General features: G+C 34.7%; 4 protein-coding genes across 4 annotated transcripts; 3 read left to right on the top strand and 1 right to left on the bottom strand.

Moving 5' to 3' along the window:
- The first annotated feature begins 7,689 nt into the window (after positions 1–7,689).
- LOC127096149 (ribosomal lysine N-methyltransferase 3) lies at positions 7,690–10,888 on the top strand. The gene is made up of 5 exons (XM_051034756.1): positions 7,690–7,825; positions 7,950–8,322; positions 9,124–9,320; positions 9,599–9,833; positions 9,957–10,888. The coding sequence occupies exons 1-5, from the start codon at positions 7,815–7,817 to the stop codon at positions 10,623–10,625; spliced, it is 1,485 nt and encodes a 494-aa protein (XP_050890713.1). The 5' UTR covers positions 7,690–7,814; the 3' UTR covers positions 10,626–10,888.
- Positions 10,889–11,189: 301 nt separating this feature from the next.
- On the top strand, positions 11,190–12,539 carry LOC127096150 (4,5-DOPA dioxygenase extradiol). Its single transcript, XM_051034757.1, has 3 exons — positions 11,190–11,501; positions 11,588–11,958; positions 12,084–12,539. The coding sequence occupies exons 1-3, from the start codon at positions 11,217–11,219 to the stop codon at positions 12,280–12,282; spliced, it is 855 nt and encodes a 284-aa protein (XP_050890714.1). The 5' UTR covers positions 11,190–11,216; the 3' UTR covers positions 12,283–12,539.
- Positions 12,540–21,500: 8,961 nt separating this feature from the next.
- LOC127096152 (zinc-finger homeodomain protein 4) lies at positions 21,501–22,612 on the top strand. The gene has a single exon (XM_051034759.1). It carries the CDS (start codon positions 21,622–21,624, stop codon positions 22,177–22,179), a length of 558 nt encoding a protein of 185 aa, XP_050890716.1. The 5' UTR covers positions 21,501–21,621; the 3' UTR covers positions 22,180–22,612.
- Positions 22,331–24,299, bottom strand: LOC127096151 (peroxidase 47). Its single transcript, XM_051034758.1, has 4 exons — positions 23,988–24,299; positions 23,378–23,566; positions 23,134–23,296; positions 22,331–22,913 (listed from the first exon to the last, which is right to left on the bottom strand). Exons 1-4 carry the CDS (start codon positions 24,225–24,227, stop codon positions 22,534–22,536), a joined length of 972 nt encoding a protein of 323 aa, XP_050890715.1. The 5' UTR covers positions 24,228–24,299; the 3' UTR covers positions 22,331–22,533.
- Between the last annotated feature and the right edge of the window lie 2,307 nt (positions 24,300–26,606).

Below are 26,606 nucleotides of genomic sequence, written 5' to 3' on the forward strand. Positions count from 1 at the left end.
CAATGCATTCGTCTGGGGTTTTCAGCGTGTTGAACAGCATACTTAACGAATTCCAAAACCCCACTCTCGTACTCTTTGGTCATTCGATCGGCACAGATCCATGTTTTATCCATGGTTTTCCTACTTATTAAAGTAAACAATTAATCCAGACAAAAATACATAACTAAGGTAGTATCTTTGAATATCCTAACAATTATAAAGTTCAATTCATTTTAAACTTCAAAAACCTATACATAACCAATGTTAATATAAACTTCAATAACGTATCCGATACGCCAATATACCAACTTTAATTACCTCATCACTTTCATTTTTTATATTACAAGAATCAAACTTTTTCTATTACAATATACCTATAACTATACCTATAACTATATTAGAGTTCGTTCAATCATTTTATGGGAGAAATCTTGTTCCTTTAGAATGAAAGTGAGATGAACAACACTTTCACAGTTAAAAAGAAAAAAAACTACCTATTCAATCTTCAAGTATAATCACTAAGGAAACATGAAGTTTGAACAATATTGAACATCTAAATCCAAGCCTAGTCATGACAGCCCCAACATGCAATGCATTTCAAAATTCATCATGCATACCAAGCAAGTATAAAGAAAATCAAATTGCATACACATATACATACACAATTCAATATACATACATACACAAACTAACAACTCCCAAATCACCAACTATCATTAAACATTGCATTTGTAACACCAGCAACTAACCGATTAGCATAGCATTTTCAACAAACAGTTAACCATAATAAAATTAGAATTAATTCAATTAACATCAACATTCAAAATCAATAAACCAACCATATTCCATAGTAGTTTCAATGAACATTCAAATTGATTTCAAAGCATCATTAACTTTAGCATATCATTGCAACGTCCATCAACACAATAATGATTTCTAACTTCCATACTAACCTCAACTAACATGATCAATGGACTTCTAACTCATGTGTAATACCCCAAAATTTACCCTTCATTTTTCCTGGAAAAAAAAAAACCAAAAAAAAAAACCAAAAAAAAAAAAAACCAAAAAAAAAATAATAATAAAAAAATTTATTTAATTAATTAATTAATTAATTAATTAATTAATTAATTAATTAATTAAATAAATAAATAAAATAAATAAATAAAATATAACAAATTATTTTGGACTTGGGTCTCCCTCATTTGAGCCCATTACCCACGAAAATCAGTCTATAAATACTGAAGTTTCAGTAGAGGAAAACACACTTGGAGTTACACTGGGAGATTTACTGGAGAAAGAAGGAAGAGAAGCAAAACACTCTGAGGTTTACTTGGAACAAAACCCTGAGGAAAAAGATAGTGAGAGAAAAGCCAACAGAGTTCAGAGCAACCTCCAAACCCTGAAAGGAACTCAACTTGTAAACCTCACGGGCGCAACTCAATCAAGCTCTCCAATCAGGTTTGCCCTATATCCATCATCTTTATGCCTTTTATTTGAATGCTCTAAATGTATGAGGTATTATGGGTGAATTTGATACCTTTTTGTGAGCCTTTTGTGAATTTTGATGGAATTATTCATGTGGTTACATTTTGATTTAGGGGCAACTCTGGGTTACCCTATTTTGTTTATTCTAACCTGTCTTGTGTTTCCATGGCATTGTTTTCTCTTGATTTCATCCTGCTACTCTAACCCTTTGTCGAGTTTTGTGAGGGCTCACATGGCTTTCGCAGAGACACTCGCGTGGTTTCCCACTTTATTTGTGGGATACCCCTTGGAGTTTTATTCTGATTATTCGTGTTGACTGATTTCCTTTGACGGTCCAGCTGGAGACATTTCAGGGTTTCTTGCCCCTTTAACTGCTATAGCTTCGGATCTTTATCCGTGTGGTAATTTTTTCCCTTTCTCATACTTTATCGCTTTCTTAGCTGGAAGACCTCGATAGGAGGCAATATTTTTGTGCTTACTTTATGCAGGTTCCTTTGTCCAGGGTTAAGAGCTATGAGGTCTTATCCTCATTACCCTTTTGCATGCGCGTTCCTACAATGCAAACAAACCCTTCATTGATTTTTCTTCTCCATAACACACGTTTACTCCTTCTACTACAGGCGAGTAAGTCTCCAAAGGTCGAGCATCCGGTAGATTGCGTAGTGACGTCGTTCGTCCAAAACCCAATCCATAACCCCGTAGTTAGCCGAACTACGGCTTGCTCTGATTCTCATTCCAGATGAGATACGTAGGCATAAGACGCGATGTCTTAGCGAGCACACATCCCCTTAACCCATAGGTCAGCCGAGCTACGAAGACTCTGATTCTCATATTCAGATGAGATACGTATGCAGTGGATGCGACATCCGCGCGAGTCATTTCTCTTAACCTTTTTAGTAAATAAACACATTAGGTAAACCCGCACCCTTTAGACAAAAACTACAAAAGTGGATCCCGTAGAATACTACGGATGCGTAGGGGTGCTAATACCTTCCCTTCCCATAACCGACTCCCGAACCCAAGATTTGGTTGCGAGACCCCGTCTTGTCCTTTCCTTTTTCAGGTTTACTTCGAGCGTTTCCTTTCCCTCCCTTGGGATGAATAACGCACGGTGGCGACTCTTCTGTCATTTTCTTTCGCCGGTTGTTTTTTTTCGCACTGTATTTTTCAGGTTGCGACATCATGTCACCTCTAATTACTAACAGCTTATTAACTAACATTTTTCATAACACATTTTCCTAACTGTTTTGACTACTAATCTAACTCTCCTAACACAATTAGTTACCTAACAATTTATTAACACAATTGCATACTAGTTTAACAGCTCTAACATCATTTGCTAATAATCATCCAATTCCATAACAATTATAATAATCACTAACAAGTTAGCATACTAACTCAATCACTAAAATGCAATAACAATTCAAACAATCCTAACTCAAGCAATCTATAATTATCACACTAACTGTTACAACAGTCCTAAAACTTCAATTAACATTCACCAAAATCCATTTAACATCCTAACTAGTATTCACCTGTCACCAAACTTTGTAGCTTGTTGTTGTAAATTTTGGGAATATCGGCACGGTTGAGATTGTTGAGATGAGGAGTGCGGTGGCGGAAACGGTGGAGGTTCGGAGGTGAGAGGCGAGTGCGGCGGTCGATTGTTTGGGTGACGGCGGAGGGATCCTCGAAGGCGGAAAATAGGGTTTTCGGAAGTTGAAGGAAGAGAAAGTAAAGGTGATATGGGGATGTCGTGTTTTGGAGTGTCTGCGTGATGTTGTGTGAGTTGAGAAGAAGGTTATGGCTGATGGAGATTGAGGGGAAGAGGAAATGGCGGAAGTTTGTGAGGTGAGTGAAGAAGAGGGAAAACAAAAGAACAGAGAACGAAAAGTGAAATGGAGTCTGAAATTTTATTTTAAATAGACCTTAGACAGCGCTTTTGTGGAAAGCGCTTTCTAAGGTATGCCTTAGACAGCGCTTTCCAAAAGCGCTTTCTAAACCCCCCCTTAGACAGCGCTTTTGGTTTTAATTTTTTTTTTTAATTTAAAGACTTTAGACAGCGCTTTATCAAAAGCGCTGACTAAGGTCTATATTTAAAAGCGCTTTCTAAAAGCGCTGTCTAAGGGGGGGTCTTAGACAGCGCTTTTAGAAAGCGCTGTCTAAGACCCCCCCTTAGACAGCGCTTTCATTATTTTCTTGGAACATTTTCCGTGTTTTATTTTAATTTTAACCTTAGACAGCGCTTTCTTTTAAAAGCGCTGTCTAAGATGCGCTGTTAAAAGTCATTTTTGGCGTAGTGCTTGTTTTAAGAATCATTCCTTAGAGATTACTATGTGATGAATACGGTAAATGATGAAAGATAAAGAACACAGAGAGATATCCTGGTTCCCCTCACAGATCGATAGTACTCCAGTCCCCTTTCAACATGAAATAGATTTTATTATTGTTAGGACTTTTACAATACTCTTCCTAATCTTTCTATATAGACACTAACAATTATACCAAGAACAATCCTCTTAGAATTTTCACTAAGTTCAAAAAGAGAACAATCCTCCCTTTAATGAACCTCTTGTTTCCAACAATCCTGGACAACAAGGATACACAAAGTAATCTAAATTTTTGATAAGTATGTAAAATAGAATTGTATAAGTATCAATCTATGGATTGATCTTCTCCTTATAAAAAACAAATCTCTCAATGATATACAAGTGTTCACTATGAATGAAATGAAACTTATGATGATTTTTATGAAGGTTAAGTGCAGAAAGTTTCACTCTAAAAATTCTGGTTTTGAACACTTGGAGATTTTTTGAAAGATGAAGAGAATATTTGAATGTTTGAAAATTTGCAAAAGGAGGTGAGATTAAAATCTTAAGAAATGGTGTTTATATAACACCAATGCACCTCTACAAATCAGTATAATTCATGAAAGGATGTCATGCTTCAAGAGCCAATTTTAAAAACCAACAGAATGAAAAAATGTAAAATTTCCAGGCACTGGTACAATGGCAATCAATTAACCAAATATGGTTAATCGGCCACACCCTTGTAACGTGCAAATTATTTGAAAATTTTAGCATGTTAATGATTAGAACCAGGATGTTAACCGATTAACAGCTCTCCAAAATGTAAAAATGGTTAATTTTCAAAGAGAAAACCTTTAGTAAGATGCATCCAAACATATTAACTAAACATGATATGAATATATGAGGACTTGAACACTTGTATACTTATTAGAAAAATTGAATGTTATACCTTACCATTCATGATCAATCCATAAGTATTTCTTCAAGACTTCACATAATATGAAACTTGTATTTGCTTTAAGTCTTTGAGCCATTTCTTTTTGTCAATCCATTCTTTCTTTGTAGAATCTTGTCGTCATCAAAACACTTAAGAAGCATGCCTTCACATATTCTAATATGAATCTATGAAATGCTTTCTGAAAGTTGTTCAAAGTGTGGAAGATACAAAGGGGGAATTATTTCAGAGATGCATCCCCAAAATCCTCCCGGAATCATATCAGAACAAAACCATTATCCAAACATTCAATTTTTGTGAGGAAAACTTATATTAACTTATATTAAAGTAAAATCAAAGTAAAATAAAGTTATATTAAAGTTAAAGGAAAGTAAAAATTCACACATTAATAAAAAAAGTCAAGAAAATTCATACATAACATTTGTCCAAAAATACATCCGAAAATACAAAAAAAAAACTATACATCATAATATAAACTATTGGGTATGTCTAACCGCCAACCTCCTCCGTCACATGTATTGCACAATATTTTGCAAATAAAAAACCATGTGTTCCACTAAGGACACCTAGGAGTTGCCATCCTCAAAGAGTCTGAACTCTATGGCTGCTATACCCATCTCCGTAACATGCCGACATACTTCTATCACACTCTTTGCCAACTCATCTCGAACCTCAAGTACCTCATGGTTAGCTGGCCTAGGTGGTCCTCCAAGAGCGTCTCACATCATGATAGGGCGTGACAACCTATATAACCATGTCAAATAACCCTCAACACAAGCCCAATGTACATGAGCTGGCTCCCGAGGATACTTTTCTGGTACTAGGTGACTCTCGAAATCATCCAGTATCGCCTATAGATCTCTGGGGCACACACTGGGAGGAGAAAACTCATGGGGAGGTCTCAGAATAATCTGTAAGTAGTCAAACCAACGCATCGTTTGCTCGGGCAGATAGGGATACATAAGAGATGCCCCACATCCCAGCCAGCCGGAGTATAAAGAAATGACGTTAAACTGACGTGTCTGACAGTGACCCTCGTATGGGCATAAGCAAACGTCATTTGGTACCATATGATCAAGAGAAACTCTAATGGCTTGACAACACCATTCCCCCTGTACGGAACAAAAGCGAATGCACGAGGCCAATTCTATATGTAGTTAGGCACAACTTCAAATTTGATGATCTGAGTGAAGTGGGAGATGATCCATCCATGAAAATGGTTTAGATACAATATTAATAACATATGTAACAAATGAATTATGAAAATATTAGTAACAATAAATTACCGTAAGCAGCGTGCATCACCCTGTCATCTGCTTTGTCTTCCAAAGAAGGGTCTCGCCCAACTTCGAGTACAGGTAGACCAAACAGGCGTCCCCTAGTTGTACTCGTGAATCACACTCAGGTATGTGAAGTACTTGAGGTAGACCACATCGACATATGTTACACTATTCTTCACAAACATACACGTGCCAACCAAGAATAATAGGTAACACCTCATTGCGCAGTGTCAGTGGTACTCAACCTGTATACCATCTCCTACGACATCCAAGCCCCCTTCAAATGGCCTTTATAAAGGTTTTATAAAAAGATAAACTATGCATAAACTATACTTGAGGGTCTAATGCGAGTTGCCTTATCCGCTGCCTTACTAGGTCAACCCCTAACAGGGTAACCATCAAATCAAACCCTTCCTCTTACCCGATCCTCCCGTAGTCCAGTAATCTCCCCATAATGGGAAGATGTATGAGGCATGAGACGTCATCCAAAGTGATGGTCATCTCGCCTATAGATAGGTGGAAACATGACGTATCTGAGTGCCACCTCTCTGCAAAAGCCGTATGCATGTCGTGGTTCATCATTTTCAAACAATCACGCTCTTGTAAAAAGAAAACATAAGCATCAATATGGATTTAAATAGTTGATAACATATGTATTACAAAAGAAAATAAATATACCTCTTCATGCCAGACATGCCTAACAACATGCTCTACATAATTATAAAGTAAGGAGGTGTAAAGTGGCCCTCCTGGATAACTCTCTAATGGGGCATCCATATCAACTTCCTCTTGAGCCTTAGAAAACCTCAGGTTGTGCTGCATCATATGTTTGATATGCTTGAGAGAGTCAGATGCGAGAACTAGACAGTTGAGGCTACGAAGTATATGCAACATCAAATAAGTTATCAGTCACCCGTGGCCCTCGCTACGAGCCTCTCCCGTCGTACCGACGCGGTTTGGGACACATGCCTGAGCCTAATCTGACCAGTGTTGTCTTCAGTCATTGCACATACGCTATAAACAGAGACAAATATAAACAACATGTCAGGAGAAATTCACAAAGTCACCAATTTTTTTGGCCGAGTACAATCTGAAGATGCATCTCTGAGACACAGTTCAGAGCAAATTCGGAGATGTATCTCCGGACAAACTTGTGATTTTCCTCCCATGACAGAAACCCCTTTTTTGCCCTACCAATCCCAAATAAACTCAATGCATGTTCTTCTAGCCTACTTGTTTCGTTTAAACTACTACCTAATGTGCCTAAAACATGCAATGTAACATAGAAAACTAACTACAAATCAAAATATAAAAAGAAAAGAAAACTTTAAAAACTTACCAAACGAAATTGATTGATGAGAAGGAGAAGCTTGAGTATTATGAGATGCTGGAAAGGAGGAGAAAAAGCTCCATTGATGCTTCAAAATAATGAAGAGATGCTTCAATGGTTAAGAGAGACAAGTCTCAAATGAGTTTTTTAGAGAATTTTTGAGAAAATTGAAAAGGAGGAAGAGAGAAGGGTCTGACGCGAGATACAAAAGAGTAACGTCCAAAGATGCATCTTCTGACCACCCACACATTTTTGAATAAATGATATTTACAAAGATGCATTTTCAAACGTACTTTTTACACTATGAATGTTTCACGATGGCATGGGAGGATTCTTATTTTTGGAACTAAACTTTTAGCATCAAAGGCCCAAACGTAATTTCCGGTGAATAAGGGCCCAAACTCATATATGTTGAAACCGCTAAACCCTGGAGTTGGCTACTTCCCACATCATCTCTCTCTCCCTCTCTGGTAATGGCCACCAGGTACGTATGTTCTCTACTCTCACTCTATTTTCTTACAACTCATTTTCTTGAACTAAATGGCACGCCCAAAATCGATGCTTTAATCAATTTAACACTCTCACTCATTATCCATTTTTCTGTTCAGACGTTTGAGGGCATTTAAGCGGTGGATGAAATCCAATGGATTCGAATGGAGTAATGCATTGGAATTTGTAGACACCCCTGAACAAGGAATTGCTGTTAAAGCATTGTGTCAAATGAATGAAGGCGATGTGGTTGCCAAAATGCCAAAGCAAGCTTGTCTTACAATCAAGACTAGTGGTGCAAGTGACATCATTGAAAGTGCTTGTTTGGGTGGTTATTTGGGTCTAGCTGTTGCTATCATGTATGAGAGAAGTTTGGGTGAGGATTCTACTTGGGCTGGTTACCTTCAGCTTTTGCCTCAACAAGAATCTTTGCCTTTGGTTTGGACTCTTGATGAAGTAAGCCACCTTTTGTGTGGTACTGAGCTTCAACAGGTATAATTTTTGTATTGTAGAGCTTAAATTCATCATGAGGGATTAATTCAGTTTGGACTTATAGAACTATGACTGTGTGTGTTTGTTGATGACTAGCAAATGGTTGTTTTTGTTGACTAATTTGAGCTTATGTAATGACATAAGCACTTGTGAGCAATGAAGCACAAACACCATGAACACGACACCAATACCGCCACGTCGACACCAGTAATAATTTGAAAATATGAATAAATTAAACGTAATCACGAGTGTTGGTGTCGGTTTTGGACACCGACACTGACATGTCACACATTTTTTCAGATGTTTCGGTGCTACAGGGCTTGTGAGACTATTTGATAGAGCTTATGGAAACAAGTTATGACATGTTTATAGGTTGTTTTCAGTTTGTTTTCATAAGCTCTACGTGAAATCTTATGAAAATGGCTCATAATATATGTAAACAATAAGCTATGATAAGTGAGCCAATAGATAAGCTTTTATTTTATCTGTTGTTGTAGAAATAGTTGCACATAAGTCATAAGCACTTATATGATAATTGTTCAAGTCATGAGCATTTAGTTAAGCTATTTATGCGAACAGGGTCCGAGTCTTCTTTGTCCCAATATGCTTGCGTGAAAATGACAAGAAAATACTGCTTGTTATTTGATTGATTTTGTGCTTGTTAGTTTGTCATTTAGGTTTAGTTATAAGATAATTTCATGACTGTTATTTAGGCCTTTGTATTAAACAAATGTACTGAGATACAAAACTATGTGCTTTTATTTTCATGAAAATTTTCTGATCTCTTACAATTGTAGGCAGACAGTGCAAGAAGACAAAGCTCTTGTGTATGAGGACTGGAAAGAGAATATTCTACCTCTTTTGGATTCAGAACCTTCAAGGCTTAACCCGGCATTCTTCAGTGTGGAACAGTACTTTGCAGCCAAAAGTCTTATTTCTTCTAGATCTTTCGAGATAGATGATTACCATGGCTTTGGCATGGTCCCCCTAGCAGATCTGTAAGTGAAGAATTTAATTTTTTACGTTCTTAACATTTAAACAAACGGTAATTGATGTGATGAACCGTAAGTTTGCAATTAGTTATCTTGGTGGTTTACATAGAAGGTCTAATTAAATCTTTTGTGAAGATTTTGAAGTCTATCATTGAAGCCTCTTTTTATTTTATAGCTAATTAATGGACTAACTGTTGTTCTTATTATGTCCTGATTCATTCAAAGTTTCCAACATTAATCTGCATATCGTATTCTAATGATGCATACACAATTGTCTTCACCAGATTCAATCATAAAACGGGTGCGGAAGATGTGCATTTCACCGCTTTGTCTTCTAATGATGAGTCTGAGGACGATGCTGACGACGGAATTGTTGATGAAGAAGCATTAGCTCAAAATTCATCTATGGATAAGACTGAGAACGGTGTTGTTAGTGACACAGAGTGTTCTTCGGTTACTGAAGATGATACTTCAATGCTGGAGATGGTTATGATAAAAGATGTTAGCACTGGAACTGAGGTAATATGGTTGTCATTTCAATTCGATATGTTCAATGATCTCCAGTGCCACTATGCTACACTTGATGGAGTTCATTATTGTGTTCTTTGACATGAAAACCTCTTATTCTTCCATTTGATACAGGTATTTAATACTTACGGCTTATTGGGTAATGCCGCTTTGCTACATAGATATGGATTTACCGAACAAGATAACACCTATGATATCGTAAACATTGATATGGAGCTGGTACTTGAATGGTGTTCTTCTCTATTCTCTGACCGCCACAGCAGATCAAGAATCTCCCTTTGGAGAAGGTTAGGCTATTCCGGTGACAGCGAAAACTCAGAATATTTTGAGATATCATTTGATGGAGAACCACAGATTGAACTCATCATTTTATTGCACATCATATTTTTACCAGATGATGTCTACCATAAATTAGACTTATCAGTAGCAGTTACTGGAAATCGTCACGAATCAAGTGAAAAAACCACTTTTTTGAATGGTGATATTTTTCCACATAGTAATGAGAGTAATATGAGCAAGAAACCATTGATGACGAAAGAAATTTGCACGGCTCTGTTGTCACTGGCTGATATAAGGGAGAGTCTCTATGGTTTGAAATCAATAGAAGATGATATGGAGGAGTTGAAAAAGTGTAGTTTTGTTGGAGATAGAAAGGTGTATCATTCTTTGGTTCTGCGTATCAGTGAAAGGAAGATCATTCAAAAGCTAAGAAATTATGCTTCAAAGTCATGTAAGATTACTAATCCTAGTTCTGCCCGGAAGAAGTTGAAAAGGACAGCATAGAGAGAGTGTTTTTTTTTTCTTCATGATATCCTCAATATTTATGATTTTATGATTTTTTTTAATGCATATTCATTGGCCTATGCAAAGTAGCAAAGTAGCAAAGTGCATAGAGAGAGTAACTTATTTTAATCAATTTTTGTAGACATTAAATTTTACTGGTTCAAGCATCAAATTAATAGTGTTTGTTGAGTAGATTAAATTTATGAAGTTTCATAAATTACGATTTATAAATTGATACAAATAAAATATTGGAATTTAACTGATGTGCAGTGTATATTTTACACAATCCCTTAATCATAATCTTTCATTGATACAACGAGATTTATAATAGGATAATGCAAGTTTCACGGAATAAATCATGCCTTTGAATATTATATTCACGGAATAAATCATGTCTTTGAATATTAGAATTGGAAAGGGTCTAAGGTATGAGAAATTAAAGAAAAAGAACGAATCACAAAAGAGTTTGGTCAAATGTCAAACATTTAAACGTGTAAGCTATGAAAAAATAATACAAAGGTCAATTCTGTGACTATATATCACTTTTATTTTATTCTTTCTTCTCCTTTACCACTCTTAAAACTATATAAAATGAATATCATGTTAAAGACTTTATCACAACACGGTTCAATATTCAATACACAAATGGCTTTGAAGGAAACGTTTTACATATCACATGGATCACCAGCACTAGCCATAGATGAAACAATCCCTGCGTGGAAATTCTTAACATCATGGAAACAGGTGTTTCCTCATAGACCCTCTTCCATTCTTGTTATCTCTGGTCATTGGGACACTTCTGTTCCCACTGTCAACGTTGTTAATCGCAACGAAACCATCCATGACTTTGGAGGATTTCCTAGGAGCATGTACAAGGTTTGTTTTGTTTCATGTCAATGGTACAATAATTTTATCTAATACTCTAGATTTACAATTGTATGAACTTGTTCCTATATTGGCAGCTCAAGTATCCAGCACCAGGTGCTCCAAAGTTAGCAAAAAGAGTGAAGGAACTAATCGAATCATCCGGGTTGAGTCGAGTGAACGAGGATAAAAAACGCGGGCTTGATCATGGTACATGGGTGCCTCTGATGTTGATGTACCCAGAAGCTGATATCCCTGTCTGTCAGCTTTCTGTTTCATCAAGTAGAGATGGTACTTACCATTATAACTTGGGAAAGGCATTGGCTCCTCTAAAAGAGGAAGGTGTTCTAATAATTGGATCCGGAAGTGCCACTCATAACATGAGAGCGATGGCTCCTCGCGAAAGCCCTCCTCCTCCCTGGGCTCTCGCATTCGATTCTTGGCTAAAAGAATCGCTCGTCGAAGGAAGGTATGTGTCATAGCGTAGTGAATTGTTCTGTGATACGCAATTTATTATGAAGTGTTGTCAAATTGCAGCTATAGCGCGTATTTGTAGATTTTCTAATGAAAGTGTTGAATGTATGGATGTTGTAGATATGATGAAATAAATCATTATGAAGAGAAGGCTCCATATGCAAAAGTGGCTCATCCATGGCCAGATCACTTCTTCCCATTGCATGTGGCTATGGGGGCTGCTGGTGAGAATTCAAAGGCTAAGGTTATTCATGAGAGTTGGGATGGTGGTGCTTTTTCTTATGCCTCTTTTGGTTTCACATCAGCTAGTAGTAGCTAGTTGAGACTTATACATCAAATTGCTTCCCTATTATATATTCTCCTGTATTTTGTGTAATAATCAAATGAAATGTTAGAAGTGAATATTTACGTATTAGTATACCAATATTAAGGTTTGTCATCTTCAAGAGATCATCATTTAGTAGCAGAAAGTGAAAGACATTAACTTCTTACTTTGCATTTTGAGGATAAATCACAGTGTTTGTTTAGTGATACAAATTGTTTGATTTGGAGTAAAGGGTTGCCCATGTTCATTTATATCAGATTGATGCGATCAATATTGTACATCAATGAAGATACATGGTAAATAGTCTTTTGAAAACTAGTTTAGTTCAAGCTTTGTGAAAAAATGAATTTGCTCTAGCACTCAACACAGTTGACCTAGCTTCACCTTCTTTCTACTTCTTCTCCGTTCACTTCATTATATAAGGTAGGATCTCACATTGAATGAGATTAAGCTTGAAAATGCATTTGAAAGTGGCGGTCAGTCTTCACCTTACCAGTTTCTATTCCTATATGGAGCAGAAGATTGATAACATGTGAAGTTCTCAGATACAGTGGGGTAAATCTCTGTTACGATGAAGTGAAGTATGTATGCAAGATTAGCGCTTAAACACTCAAGTCAATAAAGTAAAAAAGATGTAACATTACACATTTGAGTGATATTACACCTGTTATGGCGTGTAGACAAGTTTATTTATGATGGACAGTTGAAACCGCTCCCGAGCGAGGCTTAAACTGCGAGGGATCGTTGGGTCGGATCCAAGGGCTGAAGATGAGCAAGTGGCTCGGCTCCGGTGTGTGTCATTCTGGAGAGAGTCCAAATGTCCATCTATCTTGAGTGAGTGTTATGAATTTGACCTCTAGTGTTGGGTCGCACTACAAGGAAAAACGTTTTTAGCTAGGGGTTAAAACCCTCATTAATGCAAAAATTCTTTCACAAAACAAAAATTTGTGAGGGGACAAGTCCCCTAATTAAACAGGCCATCACAAACTATTTGCTAGGGGCCAGTCACGTCGCAATTTAGTTTGGGGTTAAGCACCTCGCAAAATGTTATCCCAAATTTTTCACCTATTGATACGCAGGCGTAATCTGTCAGTATTTTATTAAGGGATAAGTCCCTAGCAAATGTATCTATGTTTTGGTATTTGTGAGGGGCAAAACCCCTAACACAATGTGTCAGTAATTTGTTTGGGGCTAAACCCCTAACAAATGCATATACATTTTGGTATTTGTGTGGAGATTAGCCCCTCACAAATGACTGATTATAGGTAACAAAATTAACCCGTGACTAATGTTTACAATATTGTATAAAAAAAGATTATAATTATATTATTATAAATATAATAATAATAATAAAATACCATCAATATAATAAATAAATATATATTTTTAAATTTTGTAAAATAAAATTAGAAAATAAAATAGTTCATAACTAAAGATGAAATAGAAATAAAATTTAAACACATATTAAAAATTTCATATTTCAACAAATTTAATTATCCTCCTCCTCATCAACTCCTCCATATCCACTAACTCCTCTAGAACCTTGGTTCATATGTGAGGTCATAAATTGTTCAAATCTCTATGCGCATTCATTTGCAATCCACATTACTTCCTCACACTCCATTGTTTTTCTCCTCAGTTCTTCCTCCATATCTATTTGTTTTCTCCTCATTTCTTGCTGCTGCTTCGTGTGCTGTCTCGGTATGCGATAAATTTCTCACAGTTTCTAGCATACCAATAATTAATATAATTGGATGTAATGTTCATCCTCCATTAGCAAGTCTCATTCTGAAACTCCTATCACGTTATTTGATTGTTTTGGCGTACCCTCTAGTACCATAAACTCTCACATTTTTCCTCATCCCGCGAGCAACACTGTACCAAGTCAGAAAACCCAAACAATGATCAGTAAGATATCCCGATGAGGTGCAGGTAATTCAAGATGCTCTAATAAAGTAAGCACAAATCGTCTATCATACTCCTCTTATAAAAATAAATAAATTAGATGTTATCATAATTTAAATAAATCATATACATAAAATAAAATAATTAAAATAATTAAATATAAGAAAAACTTACTTGAATGTTTTTTTTTAAAAATAAGTTATGCACATAAAGATATATTTTTTGTTAAAATTTATATACTTTCTATAAATTATAAATGTATATACATTATTGAAAATTATATACTTTTTATATATACTCAAAATAATACTAAAATATATACTTTCTCTAAATTATGTATTTTCTCTAAATAAAGATCTTTTTTTGCTATTACTAAAAATATTATTAAAATATATTACTAAACTAAATATTTTTATAAACTATATTATAAAACTAAGTAATATTTTTTTATTAAACTATATTAATAATACTAAGTAATATATTTTTTAATAAACTATATCCTAATACTAAACAATTTTTAATACTGTTTTTTTCATGAAATATATATTTTTCTTTTTATAGGCTATTTTAAGCTCTTTTTTTTTTAATTTATAACATAGTATTTATAAAAAAAATTGAAAATACATTTATACTTATTTCTACTAACTCATTTTTCTCTATTTATAACATACTATCTATTTTTAATATACTATTATTTTTATAAAATATATATTTTCCCTATTTTAAAGCTATTTTAAACTGTTTTATCTTTTCAAATTTATAACATTATATTTATTAAAAAAATCAAAAAAAAAATTATAACTATTTATACTGAACATTTTATCTATTTATAACATATTTACTAAACCCATTTTTTATTTAAATTTTTTGAAAAATAATAAAACATAAAAATTCTATTAAACAACACCCAACATCAACAAATCTAACATCAATAAATTTCAGTACAAACTAAAAAAAATAAAAAATAAAAGTGTACATTAGATGAACAAAAGCTACCACACACCTTAGATTTAGATTTCTTTGTGAATTTTGAATCTTTAGATGATGAATATGGAAAATAAAAACAGAAAATGAAAAATAAAAAGTATCAATAAGGATAAAAATAGAAAAATGAAAAATAAATTACCTTTAGAATGGTGAAAACTTGAGGATGAATGTTTGATTTTAATGGATGAAGGTTTGATTTTGAGAGATAAAGGAGGAGAAGAGTGGAAGAAAATTGAGAAAGTGTGAGAGAATGAATAAAATGATTTTGAAAAATAAATCTGAATTTATGGATGAAATATGCAAGGGGGCTCCCTACGCATGTTGCACGGTCACATTTTACTTGGGATATCCCCTCGTAAAATGCAGACATCATTAAAGTCACTTTAAAGCTGACTGTTGGGAAACAATGATGTGGCATGACGCAGAGGGAATCTCAAACGGGGCGATGAGATTCCCCTCACAAATGTAACAGTCATATGTGGCAAGGGGTTGCCCCTCGCAGATGCATGCTTTTAATGGCACCATTTTCTTTGTGCGTTGGGTGACCCTTCACATTGCTCAATTCAAAATAAAAAAAAATAACCTCCTTCTATTTTGCATGGGGCATCCCCACACACAATTTCGTTTTTTAATTTTATTTTTTGTTTATGCATTGTGAGGGGATAAACCCCAAGCAATGTTTACATTTAGTGAAGGGACTTTCACCAAGCAAATACCCCTAACTAAAAATGATTTTTCTTGTAGTGTCGGTCTTATTGGACCATTTTACTAGCCTGAAAATGTTTCCCCAAATTCTTGCTACGAGGTGTGTAGCTAGGATTTTGACAGAATTTCTAAGACCGATCTCCTAACAAACATGTATTCGAGAAGAGGGGAAAGAGTGCCGAGTGGGAGCAGGTACTTTCTCGATAACATGCACATTAATTTCTTTTATTGTAACATAAATGTTTTGTAGGATAATCTCTACATGTGGCCCTAGACATCAAGGATAAAGGTGACATCTTTAGATCACTCAAATGTTGTTACAAGATTGAGGTCAGATCTGCGCCATCGATCGTGCTTCCTCGATCTTTTAATGTGGATCGTGGGGTCACCTACTACTTATATAAGTTACGTTAATCAAGTGCTCATTTTTTTCTTCCTCTAATTGCTGTGCTTGAACCATTGTGGCTTTATTTCTATTCTTCTTCTACAAATTTCCTTTTTTACTCCGACACCCTTTTTGGAGTTCTGGTGACTAAATTTCCTCAAATGTCAGAAACTTGTGGTTTCTTAAGGTATTATTCTTAACTTTTTTTTATACCATTTTGTCTATTCTTTTGCCAACGTTCTTGGTGTGGCGGCCATGGAAAACATGAAATAAAATATTGTTGTTACAAGATCAAGGTGACGTCTTTAGATCATTCGAGTGTTGTTACAAGATCGAGGTCAGATATGTGCTAATGATTGTGTTTTGGTGCTTCCTCGATATTTGGTTGCACATTGTGGGGTCACCTACTGCTTATATATATGTCAAAGAGCGAAAATGGTCTTCTTTTCGTCTTCTTTGTTCATCAAGTGATCATTTTTCTCCCTCTTATTGCTCTCCTTGAACCATTGTGCCTCTATTTCTCTTCTTCTTCTAAGAATTTCCTTTTCTACTCCGACACCCTTCTTGGAGTTCTGGTGACTCAATTTCCTCATATTTTAGAAGCTTGTGGCTTCTTAAGGTATTATTCTTTATTTTTTTATCGCTTTGTTTGTTCTCTTGCCAACATTCTTGATGTGGTGGACATGGAAAACATGAAGGCAAATATTGTTGTTGAAGAGCTGGGTGTCTCTGATGTCATTAATCTTAAAGAATTTCCTAAGAGTTTTTCTTTTCCATCTTTTCCTTTAACCAACCCAGAGTTCATGAGTAACTTCAAGAGATATCAGAAGGCCCATACTTATATTAGGGAATACATATGTGTTTTCGGTTGTGATCCAACTGGTAATGAAGTTACGTAGTGGATAGAGTCGCAATCACATGCTTATACTTATGATTACTCTTTTTATCTTTTGAAAGTGAAGTAGTAACATATCTAGGGGACCACCAGAATGGAATGGTTTCTGAAAGTGAAGATCAATTTCTATGGGAGGCCAAGAGACATTGGACACGACTTCTGTCTTTACTGACGAAGTGGATCTTGATAACACTTTCACCGAGGTGAGTCATTCCCTTGACTGGGGCAGCGGGTATACTGCCTCCAAAAGGTGATAAGATATTATGGAGTAGATAATAGGGGCATGTATTTCATATCCACAAATGTATATTATCTCGAATGGGGTTCCGACTTCTCTTTAATGACTTCGAGGTTGGGTTCCTGTCCAAATGGGAACTAGCCATTCACACCTGCATCCTGTAAGTTGGGCTTATATCAAAGTCTTTTAATACTGGTGAAAATACAAGAAAGGTGCCCCAACATTGATGTTATTGTTCCATCGTTTCAACATCCAATGTACTTCAACTGACTCAGAATGACGCCAATATTATCTCTCCCTTAGTGCAAATTAGAAATTTGTTTGAGGTATACATCGATAGCTTGAAAAACTTCATGTGTAGATATTACTTGGTCACACCTCTCACTAGTACCGCTCATGATAGTATTTGTGAGATCCAACACAGAGCTCCTTCAAGGTGTAGTGACAAATTCTCTAAGTTTTGGTGCCAAAACATTTCCTGGTAGGATTGAGGATGTACATATATATACATTCAATGATTTATCTCAAGAGGAGAATTATTTGAATAATAAGCTTATGAATTTCTAGGAAGGACTCAATTTTATTGATGATTTTGGATCCTAAAGTGTTATATCCAGGAAGCAAAAGAGGCGATATATTGGGACTCATCTATGAGTGGAGGCATCTACCATAAAATAGAGAAGTATCATCTTTGGTATATTGAGACTCATCTATTAGTGGAGGCATCTACAATATTTTAACTCTACAACAATTAAAGAAAACCGTTGAAAAATCTAAAACAAACCGTTGTCTTTATCTATGAGAACAATTTATGTTCTTGGCCAAACTGAAGCGTTACTTTATCCTTTCACAACGGTGTTTCTACTCAACGAAAATATTTTTTAAATAAATGTTGCTTTATTTAGAGAACGGTTCCAAATAGCACGATTGCTCTCGTTTACAAATTTAAACCATAGAAATTGAGATGTTTTAGGGAACAACTATTTTACTAGATATAATAATGGTTTGTACCAGATAGACATATATCTAAATGTCTTCTACAATGGCTTCAACAGTGGTTTCTATACTACAACAACACTTTTCACCGTTGCGAAAAATGAGTTTTTTTATAAAATAAAATGTTAAATCAATTTTTATTTTATAATAATGTAAATCATCATTCATAATTTTCATGTAACGCAAGCTACAAATTATCGTTTTCTTCTTCGAATTTCTTCCTTATTTTCACTGTTATCCTTATCTTTCCTAGCTTCTCGATGACCTCAATTGTCATTTTCAGAGATGATTTGTCCCGGTAAGGAGGACCATTTCTTGGGTGGTGAGTCTCTCCGCCTCTTGGATTCTTAGGGGGAATCCTTTTGTCTTCCTTGATTTTCATTACTTTTGCCCTCTTGAGCATACTAACCTACTACTACAAATAATACACTTTATGACAACGATTTCACCTCACCTAACAAAAAATCAATGTATAGTTCCTGGATACTCCATGTTTTTTTCTAAACAATAAAATCTATTCCGTCAATTTTTGTAGATAATCGAGGGGTAAAATATTTCAGGGTACATGCTTCGAATCCAAAAACTTGTCGTTTATGTTTTTATTTCATTAAATGTGGCGCCTTTCTTTATGTTTTATTATTAATCCGAGCCACTTTTTCACCTCAATTATGTTCCGAAATATGTTTGTATTTTAAACTATGACCATCTATCTACTTCCTATCCCTAACTTCATAGGTGAAGCTATGACTGATCCCAATTAGTGTCAGGAGATGGTGGAAGAAATAATTGTATTAAATTCAAATTATGCTTGTGGCATTTTCTATTTACCCCTAGACAAAACTACAGTGGGATGTCAATGAGTTTATACAATTAAAGATGGACCAGATGATCAAATTGATCGTTTCAAAGCCCACCTGGTAGCTAAAGGCTACACACATATATTTGGTATCGACTATGGTAAGACTTTTTCTCTGGTGGATAAGATTAGTTCAATTCACCTCTTTCTTTCGATGAGTGTCATTCATCAGTTGAACATTAAAAATGTTTTTTTACACAGAGAGTTTGAGGAGGAAGTTTATGTGGATCTGCATCCATGTTTTACTGTTCTTTGCAATTCTAGATTTACTTGCCGACTTTTTCGTTCTTTTTATGGGTTGAAATATTCCACACGTGCTTGTTTTGGTCACTTCAACTTTGCCTTGATACAATTTGGTATGACTAAATGTGAAGCGAATCACCCTGCTTTCTTCCTTCATTCCTCAACCGCTCGATGCATCTTTCTTGTGGTTTATGTTGAGGATTTTTTTATCATTGGAGGCAACCTAAATGGTATCCAGCGAATCAAAACTCATCTTTTCAACAAATTTGAGACAAAAACTTAGGTCCACTCATATATATCTTAGGCATTGAAGTTGCCTAGTCCTCACCAAGCATTTTAATCCACCAACGCAAGTATCCATTAAATATCCTAAGCGAAATTGGTATGTTTGATTGTCGTCCTATTGATACTCTTATGGATCCCAATGTCAAGCTTCTTCCAGGTCACGGAGCCATTGAAATACATGGGAAGATATCGATGACTTGTGGATAGATTCAATTATCTTACAGTCACCAGACCAGATATTACACTTGTAGTGAGCATTGTGTGCCAATTACTGAACACTCCTTGTGGTAGTCATTGCGATGAAGTTATTCAAATGCTTAGATATATAAAGAATGCACCATGAAGAAAACTATTATATGAAGATATGGGTGATACTAAAATCGCTTGTTATTCAGATGCCGACTGGTCCGGATCACCGTTGGATAGGAGATAAACTTATGGATATTGTGTTCTTATTAGAGGTACTATGATCTTATTTATAAGTAAAAAATACAGTTACACTTTCTAGTGTTGAAGCTGAATACCGTGCTAAACAGCAACCTCAAAGGAGCTTACATGACTTAAAAATTTACTTTGTGAGCTTTGGTTGGGAGATCTTCAGGCCACAAAACTCATATGCGAAATTCAAGCGGCATTCCACATTGCATCTAACCCAGTCTTTCATAAACAAACTAAACACATAGAAATAGACCATCAATATGTAAAAGACAACGTATTTTCCGGAGAAATAACAACATATTTTGTCAAGTCTAAATACCAATTGACTGATATGTTCGTTAAGTCTCTCAAATTTTTTTGATTGGGTTATATTTATAACAAGTTCAGCTTATATGACATATATGATCCGACTTGAAGGGGAGTGTTAAGAATTCGTTATGATCAATTAGTATTGATTAGGATCAATTAACATTAATTAATTAGCTTTAGTTGTAATGATTGCATTTCCTATTGTAAACGGTTCATATGCATATAAATATGTTCCCTATGTGATTTTGTTTGACACACAACTACTTAGAAACACACTTTAGTTCATCTTACCAAATCCATAAATTTCATTGTGTCCCACATATTTAAGGAAGAAAATGCTTCTGCATACAACTTTGCTAGCTTAGGCCTAAATGTTACAGATTTTATCTCGTTTTGGACCATATTCATGATAATATAAAGTTATATTTCTTGTGAATTAAGTAAGGTTCTCCTTGCTTTTGATATAAGCTTAAGAGGGGTGTTGATTCTTGTCCCCCAATTTTGTTCTTTCTTTTCAAATATATTCTTGGCTTTTGATCTCTATGATCTTTGGTTTAAAAAAAACTCCAAATTTATAAGTTTATACAAATTATATAATAATTTTGGAACGTTGGTATACCAATGAGAAGTAGGGACAACCACCAAATCTAGGACAGTCGAACCCTCTCAAGACACAAAGTAAATGTACTTATTGCAAAGCAATATTAGACAGTCTTTTCTTCTAAGTGTGACAGTTCTCCACAAATATTCTTCTTCTTCTTCAACTTTCTGCTTAGTTTTTATTCTAAATTATCTTATTATTGTTTGGTAATCCTTATATTAATTTAATCTAAACACTTTTAAAAGACAGCTATTCTTTATGTGTCTATCACTAACAGTGTATGCAAAGCAAAGCAATCTCATGCACTATATGGTCTGAACCATAAACACTAAGCTACTTCTTTATTAGTACACAATGTCATTTGTTGCTTCACTTGCAAAATTCACAATCAACACTTTGCATGCTTGTTCATTCCATCATCTCTATAAATAGAACGTTTTAGTTTTTCTCTGTTCATTCTTTTATCTGTAGAAGCTTCTTCTATAAAGATATGGAGAAAAAGTTAGTAGTGAAATATAAAGAGTGTCTCAAAAACCATGCAGCTGCAATTGGTGGCAATGCGACTGATGGATGTGGTGAGTTCATGGCTAGTGGAGATAACGACACACTTGAAGCTCTTAACTGTTGTGCTTGTGATTGCCACAGAAACTTCCACCGAAAAGAAATAGTGTATGATTCTCAAAATTATGCTCTTTCATTGATTCCTGATCATAACATTAATGCACCCTTCTTGGCTCATTTATCTCCAATCAAAAGTGAATCAAATAGTCCTTCTGATCAGTCTTACTATGAGAAAGATTGTATAAAGGAGGTGGAAAATCGAACCGAAAAGATGATTAAGAAGAGGTGTAGAACCAAGTTTACTAAAGAACAGAAGGAGAAGATGTTGTGTTTTGCAGAAAAAGCTGAGTGGAAGATACAGAAGCTAGAAGAATCTGTGGTGCAGATGTTTTGTCAAGAGATTGGAATCAAGAGAAGAATACTCAAAGTGTGGATGCACAATAATAAGAACACTTTTGCCAAGAGAAATGTTTCTAGTATTATTTAAATATATATAGCATGAGGCCCCTGTTAAAGAAATAAAACTCAAAGACGATCCTGTGCGGTGTGGTAGTCTGTTTTGTACGCCCTCAAAGATGGTCCTGATACATGGTTTATCGAATCTGATGTATCCGATTTTATGGTTAAAAGAAATGAAATTCAGCCAATATGTGATTCTTATAGATATATTGATATATGAAAGGTTACCACTATAATAATACAGAAAATACATCCCACCCAACAAGAACAATTTAGAAGAAACCATACACATACACTGATACACATTTAGATTACATTATATAACATGCTTATATAATGTTATTTTTAACTAACTAATGACAATCATCAACCATAACAATTATTAGTTAATTTTGCGGCAATTGTCTCGAACTTCACCATTAGAACCTTGTTTAATATCAAGCAAACCCATCTTCACCATCGCACGTTGAAAATCAAGAAAGAACAATGCTTCATTCATCGCATAAGCATTCACAAAGTTCCATGTTCTTGGACTAGTATAGAGGTCTTGATCTGAAAACAGAACGCCGTTTCTCCTCAACAAAGCGTTAAAGTAAACATTGTCGAAATCGTTCCTCGTTGCATCGAATGGTTGTTCCGCGTTGTCACCGGAAGTACATGTTCTAGATAGTGTCTTGGCAAATTCAGAATCCAAAGCTGGATCCACTTGGCTTAATCTGTTCTTGAAAGATGAACATCTTGCCACTCCTAATGTATGTGCCCCTACATACAAAAATATTTTTACCATGAGACTCATGAATGTTTCAGAAATAATAGCAACTTATAATATCATACAGATGAGTATGATACGAGTGTCAGACACTACGACAGACTTAATCCTAAAAGTGTATGTGATTTCATACATGAGTATCATACGAGTGTCAGGCACTGCGTGCGTGTCTGTGATTCATAGCTTCATACTATCATGTATGTGGTTAATTACCTGAAAGAGCGACCATTTCTTGAGCCGAAAAACCATGTAGACCAAACTGTCTAATGAGCTCAGAAGCATTGAAGGTAGGTGATGGCAAATTTCTAGTATCCTCAATTTTCGATCTTCTTCCGTCTTTTCTTCCTTTAGGTATGTTATAAACCGGACCTCCAGCCTGTATATAATTCAAGATTTCATCTATGTTATGAACATCAATTTCATGATATATCTAGAAACTAATAACAAGCTATCTTACATAGAAAACAGCTTCTGTAGCAGCCATAGCAAGAATATCAGCACATGAAACCACACCAGGACATCGTCTTTCAAGTTCATCTTTGATATCATCTATGACTTCATATCCTCTTAAGCTTAAATTTGCTGGTGAATCCTTTTCTGCTGTGTTACCCTTAGTGGAATCAAGTAGAATTGACCCATCACATCCCTAGTGGCATGACATGAACAAAAATAAACAAATATTCTTATGTCACATAACATGAATTAATATATAATGTAGAAAATGGAAGCAATATATTGATAAAGTTTGTTTGTCTTATAGCTGTAGTTGGTTGATGACATGATATTGCACCACATGACATGCTACCTTAATGGTGGACATTTTTGCAACAATAAATAGTTGAGTAACCACTAACGTTAACGGTCTCATACTAGATAATATATGATCTGAACGTGTATTTATAAGTGATGAACAATTCTCACCCTAAGAGCCCATTTTTAACATGGTATTAGAATTTTGCTTAAGATTTGTTGGAGCACCTACTATATCAGATTGTGCATGCAACATGATAATGTGATGTCATGTGTATGAGTAATAAGCTATAGTATCTAGAGAGAGAGAGAAGGACCTGAATGAAGCAGTCATGGAAGTGCATTCTAATAAGAGCAGCTGCTAGTGTAGGATCATTATCCAAAGCTCTATTCACTATGTTCTTAACAACAGGTTCAACAAAAGGGCAACTCATCAAGTAGTAGTTCATGTTTAACCCACCATCTGCTCCAAACCCGAAACCGAATTGGCACGTAATCACCTCTATTAGCATAAACACTGTCATCAACTTAACCATTACCATTTTCAATGACTTCATTGAAGATTCAACTTACAAAGGAAATTATGAAATTTGGTTTATGAAAGCTAAAAACTATGAACTTGTATATATAGCTAGTGGGCAATAGTTGGCAAAATGATTATAAAATGCTGACCAAAAGATAGAAATAGAAAAAAAATATAAAGTAATTGGATAGTGGTATATACTTTATCTTTTGGCCATGCACTATATATGCGATTTCTTCTTGAGTTCTACCTAATCACACTAGTATATATTGAATAATGTGTTTTGAATTTATAAAACTGATTAAGTTATTGTTTGATTGCATGAAAGTTGACATGTAAGGAATTTCACCTTGGATGATTGTCGAATGTGTGTTTGCCAGATCAATAGTCCATACAGTAGTTGCAAGCTTTTTACATTGACTTGAATTGTGTGATAAAATGATGAAAACCTTGAAATTAATTCCTTGTAGTGATGAAACCTAGCTCTAGCTGCTAGACGTTACTTGAGATAAGTTGGGAAAACAGTGACATGTAAAATAAAATAAGATAATAAAAGGCATTTAAAGCCCGGGTAAAATATATTTGTGATCCTTCTAAGTATTTTAAATTTTATTTTTAATCTTTTAAAATATTTCTTTTAAATAATTGTTCTTCTAAGATTTTTCATGCACATTTTTGGTCAATAATATCAAAATCGTTGTTAAAACTGTCGCTAAATAATAATCTGTCGCTAATTCTGTCGCTAAGTTACAGGAGGGACAAAAAGTGTTGATGAAATTTTTTAGGATAACCATTCTTTAAAGAAAATATTTTGAGAAGCTAAAAATAAAATTTGATATATTTAGAAAAGACACAAATATATTTAACTCTTTAAAAAATCAACAATTACTACACATTGAAATTGTACTTATTTCTTATTTTGTAGGTGATACAATCGTTGTGGTGGAATGACATTGTTTAGAATAAAGTTAGAGTTAGAAATGATTGTTTTGAAGAATGGTCTAGATGTAAAAATGTTAAAACTTGAGAAAATTGTAAGAAGGTTAATAATGAGACTAAGAAGGCAGTGAGTGAAGCAAGAATCTAACCTTTTGGTGGATTATACCAATCTTTGAGAACCAAGGAGGGAGAAAAATCGATATATAGGCTTGTCAAGGAAAAATAAAGAAAGATAAGAGATTTGTATCAAGGGAAATGTTTTAAAGATGAAGAAGACAAAATCTTGGTTCAAGAAAATGATGTAAATGATAGGTGGAAGACATATTTATATAATTTATTTAACGAAGGATATGATATCTCACTAGACTCTAGGAGACTCGACATTAGAGAAGATGATCAAACCTATAGTTACTACTGTCAGATCCATAAACAAGAGGTAGAAGATGATGGGTTTAAGCTCCCTTCTCATGTGGAGAAAGATCCAAATATGATTAGTCAATTTGTATCACTTATTTAAGTGGATGATCAACTTAAGGTTGAGAGAGATAGAAAGAAAATAAAGATTCAAAAGAGAGAAAAGAAGAGAGAAATATATTCCCATTTTTCTAAAATCAGTCTCACTAAATCGACGATTTCCGATTCGTTAATCGTCAGATCGAGCTCAAATTTAGAGGGAAGATTCGTAACTCATCTATTTAACTTTTAATCATTCAGAATTTCAAAACAACGTCCGAGGTGAGAGATATTTGTTTTGCACTGAAGTTGCATATTTGGGAAAATTTTCAGTTTTTTTATTCTTATTTGTAAGATAGTTTGCTTTGTGATTTGTGGTTGTTATCACTAGTTTGCGAATCAATTTAAGACTCTCTTGTATCCTTAATTGATTATGGCGAAGTTATTTCTTTGTTCTGGATGACTCATGGTTTTTACTCTCAAATTAATGGGCTTTCTACGTTAAAAATATCAGTGTTCTTTTGTACCTTTATTTGTTCGATTTGTCATCTTATATTTGTTGTTGATCCTCAATTTTTTTTACAAATTGGGGAATTTTATATCCACTGCATATTGGTATATTATTGTGTCTTAATTTCTCATTAAAAATATCATAAAAAAGAATGTGTAATAGTAAGGAGGTTGGGCCATACACCATACTTTTTGAAGCGTGGAAAGTTCTTAGAGATAGAGGTATTAAGTGACTTACCAAACTATTTAACAAAATTAGAGGTAAAAAACATGCAAGATGAATGAGGAATAAACACTTTATTTTTAATCTATAAGAATAAGGGTGATACAGAAAATTGTGCAAATTATAGGGGGTTATACTTACGAGTCATACAATGAAGTTATGGAAAAAAGTGATTGTATGAAGACTAAGAAACAACGAGTCACAAAGCAACTATCTTACAAATAAGAATAAAAAAGTTATACTTTATTTATTGATTTCACTTGCCTAAAGTAACACACCCAGAACACT

This window comes from Lathyrus oleraceus, chromosome 6, assembly GCF_024323335.1.
Source record: "Lathyrus oleraceus cultivar Zhongwan6 chromosome 6, CAAS_Psat_ZW6_1.0, whole genome shotgun sequence".
Lineage (NCBI taxonomy): Eukaryota > Viridiplantae > Streptophyta > Magnoliopsida > Fabales > Fabaceae > Lathyrus > Lathyrus oleraceus.

Coding starts and splice junctions, on each gene's coding strand:
- LOC127096149 (XM_051034756.1), top strand. Junction 8,323..9,123: donor GTGGTACTGAGCTTCAACAG/GTATAATTTTTG, acceptor AATTGTAGGCAG/ACAGTGCAAGAAGACAAAGC. Junction 9,834..9,956: donor ATGTTAGCACTGGAACTGAG/GTAATATGGTTG, acceptor CATTTGATACAG/GTATTTAATACTTACGGCTT.
- LOC127096150 (XM_051034757.1), top strand. CDS start 11,217: ATGAATATCATGTTAAAGACTTTATCACAACACGGTTCAATATTCAAT. Junction 11,502..11,587: donor TTCCTAGGAGCATGTACAAG/GTTTGTTTTGTT, acceptor CTATATTGGCAG/CTCAAGTATCCAGCACCAGG. Junction 11,959..12,083: donor GAATCGCTCGTCGAAGGAAG/GTATGTGTCATA, acceptor TGGATGTTGTAG/ATATGATGAAATAAATCATT.
- LOC127096152 (XM_051034759.1), top strand. CDS start 21,622: ATGGAGAAAAAGTTAGTAGTGAAATATAAAGAGTGTCTCAAAAACCAT.
- LOC127096151 (XM_051034758.1), bottom strand. CDS start 24,227: ATGAAGTCATTGAAAATGGTAATGGTTAAGTTGATGACAGTGTTTATG. Junction 23,297..23,377: donor CTACAGAAGCTGTTTTCTAT/GTAAGATAGCTT, acceptor AATTATATACAG/GCTGGAGGTCCGGTTTATAA. Junction 22,914..23,133: donor AGAAATGGTCGCTCTTTCAG/GTAATTAACCAC, acceptor TTTTGTATGTAG/GGGCACATACATTAGGAGTG.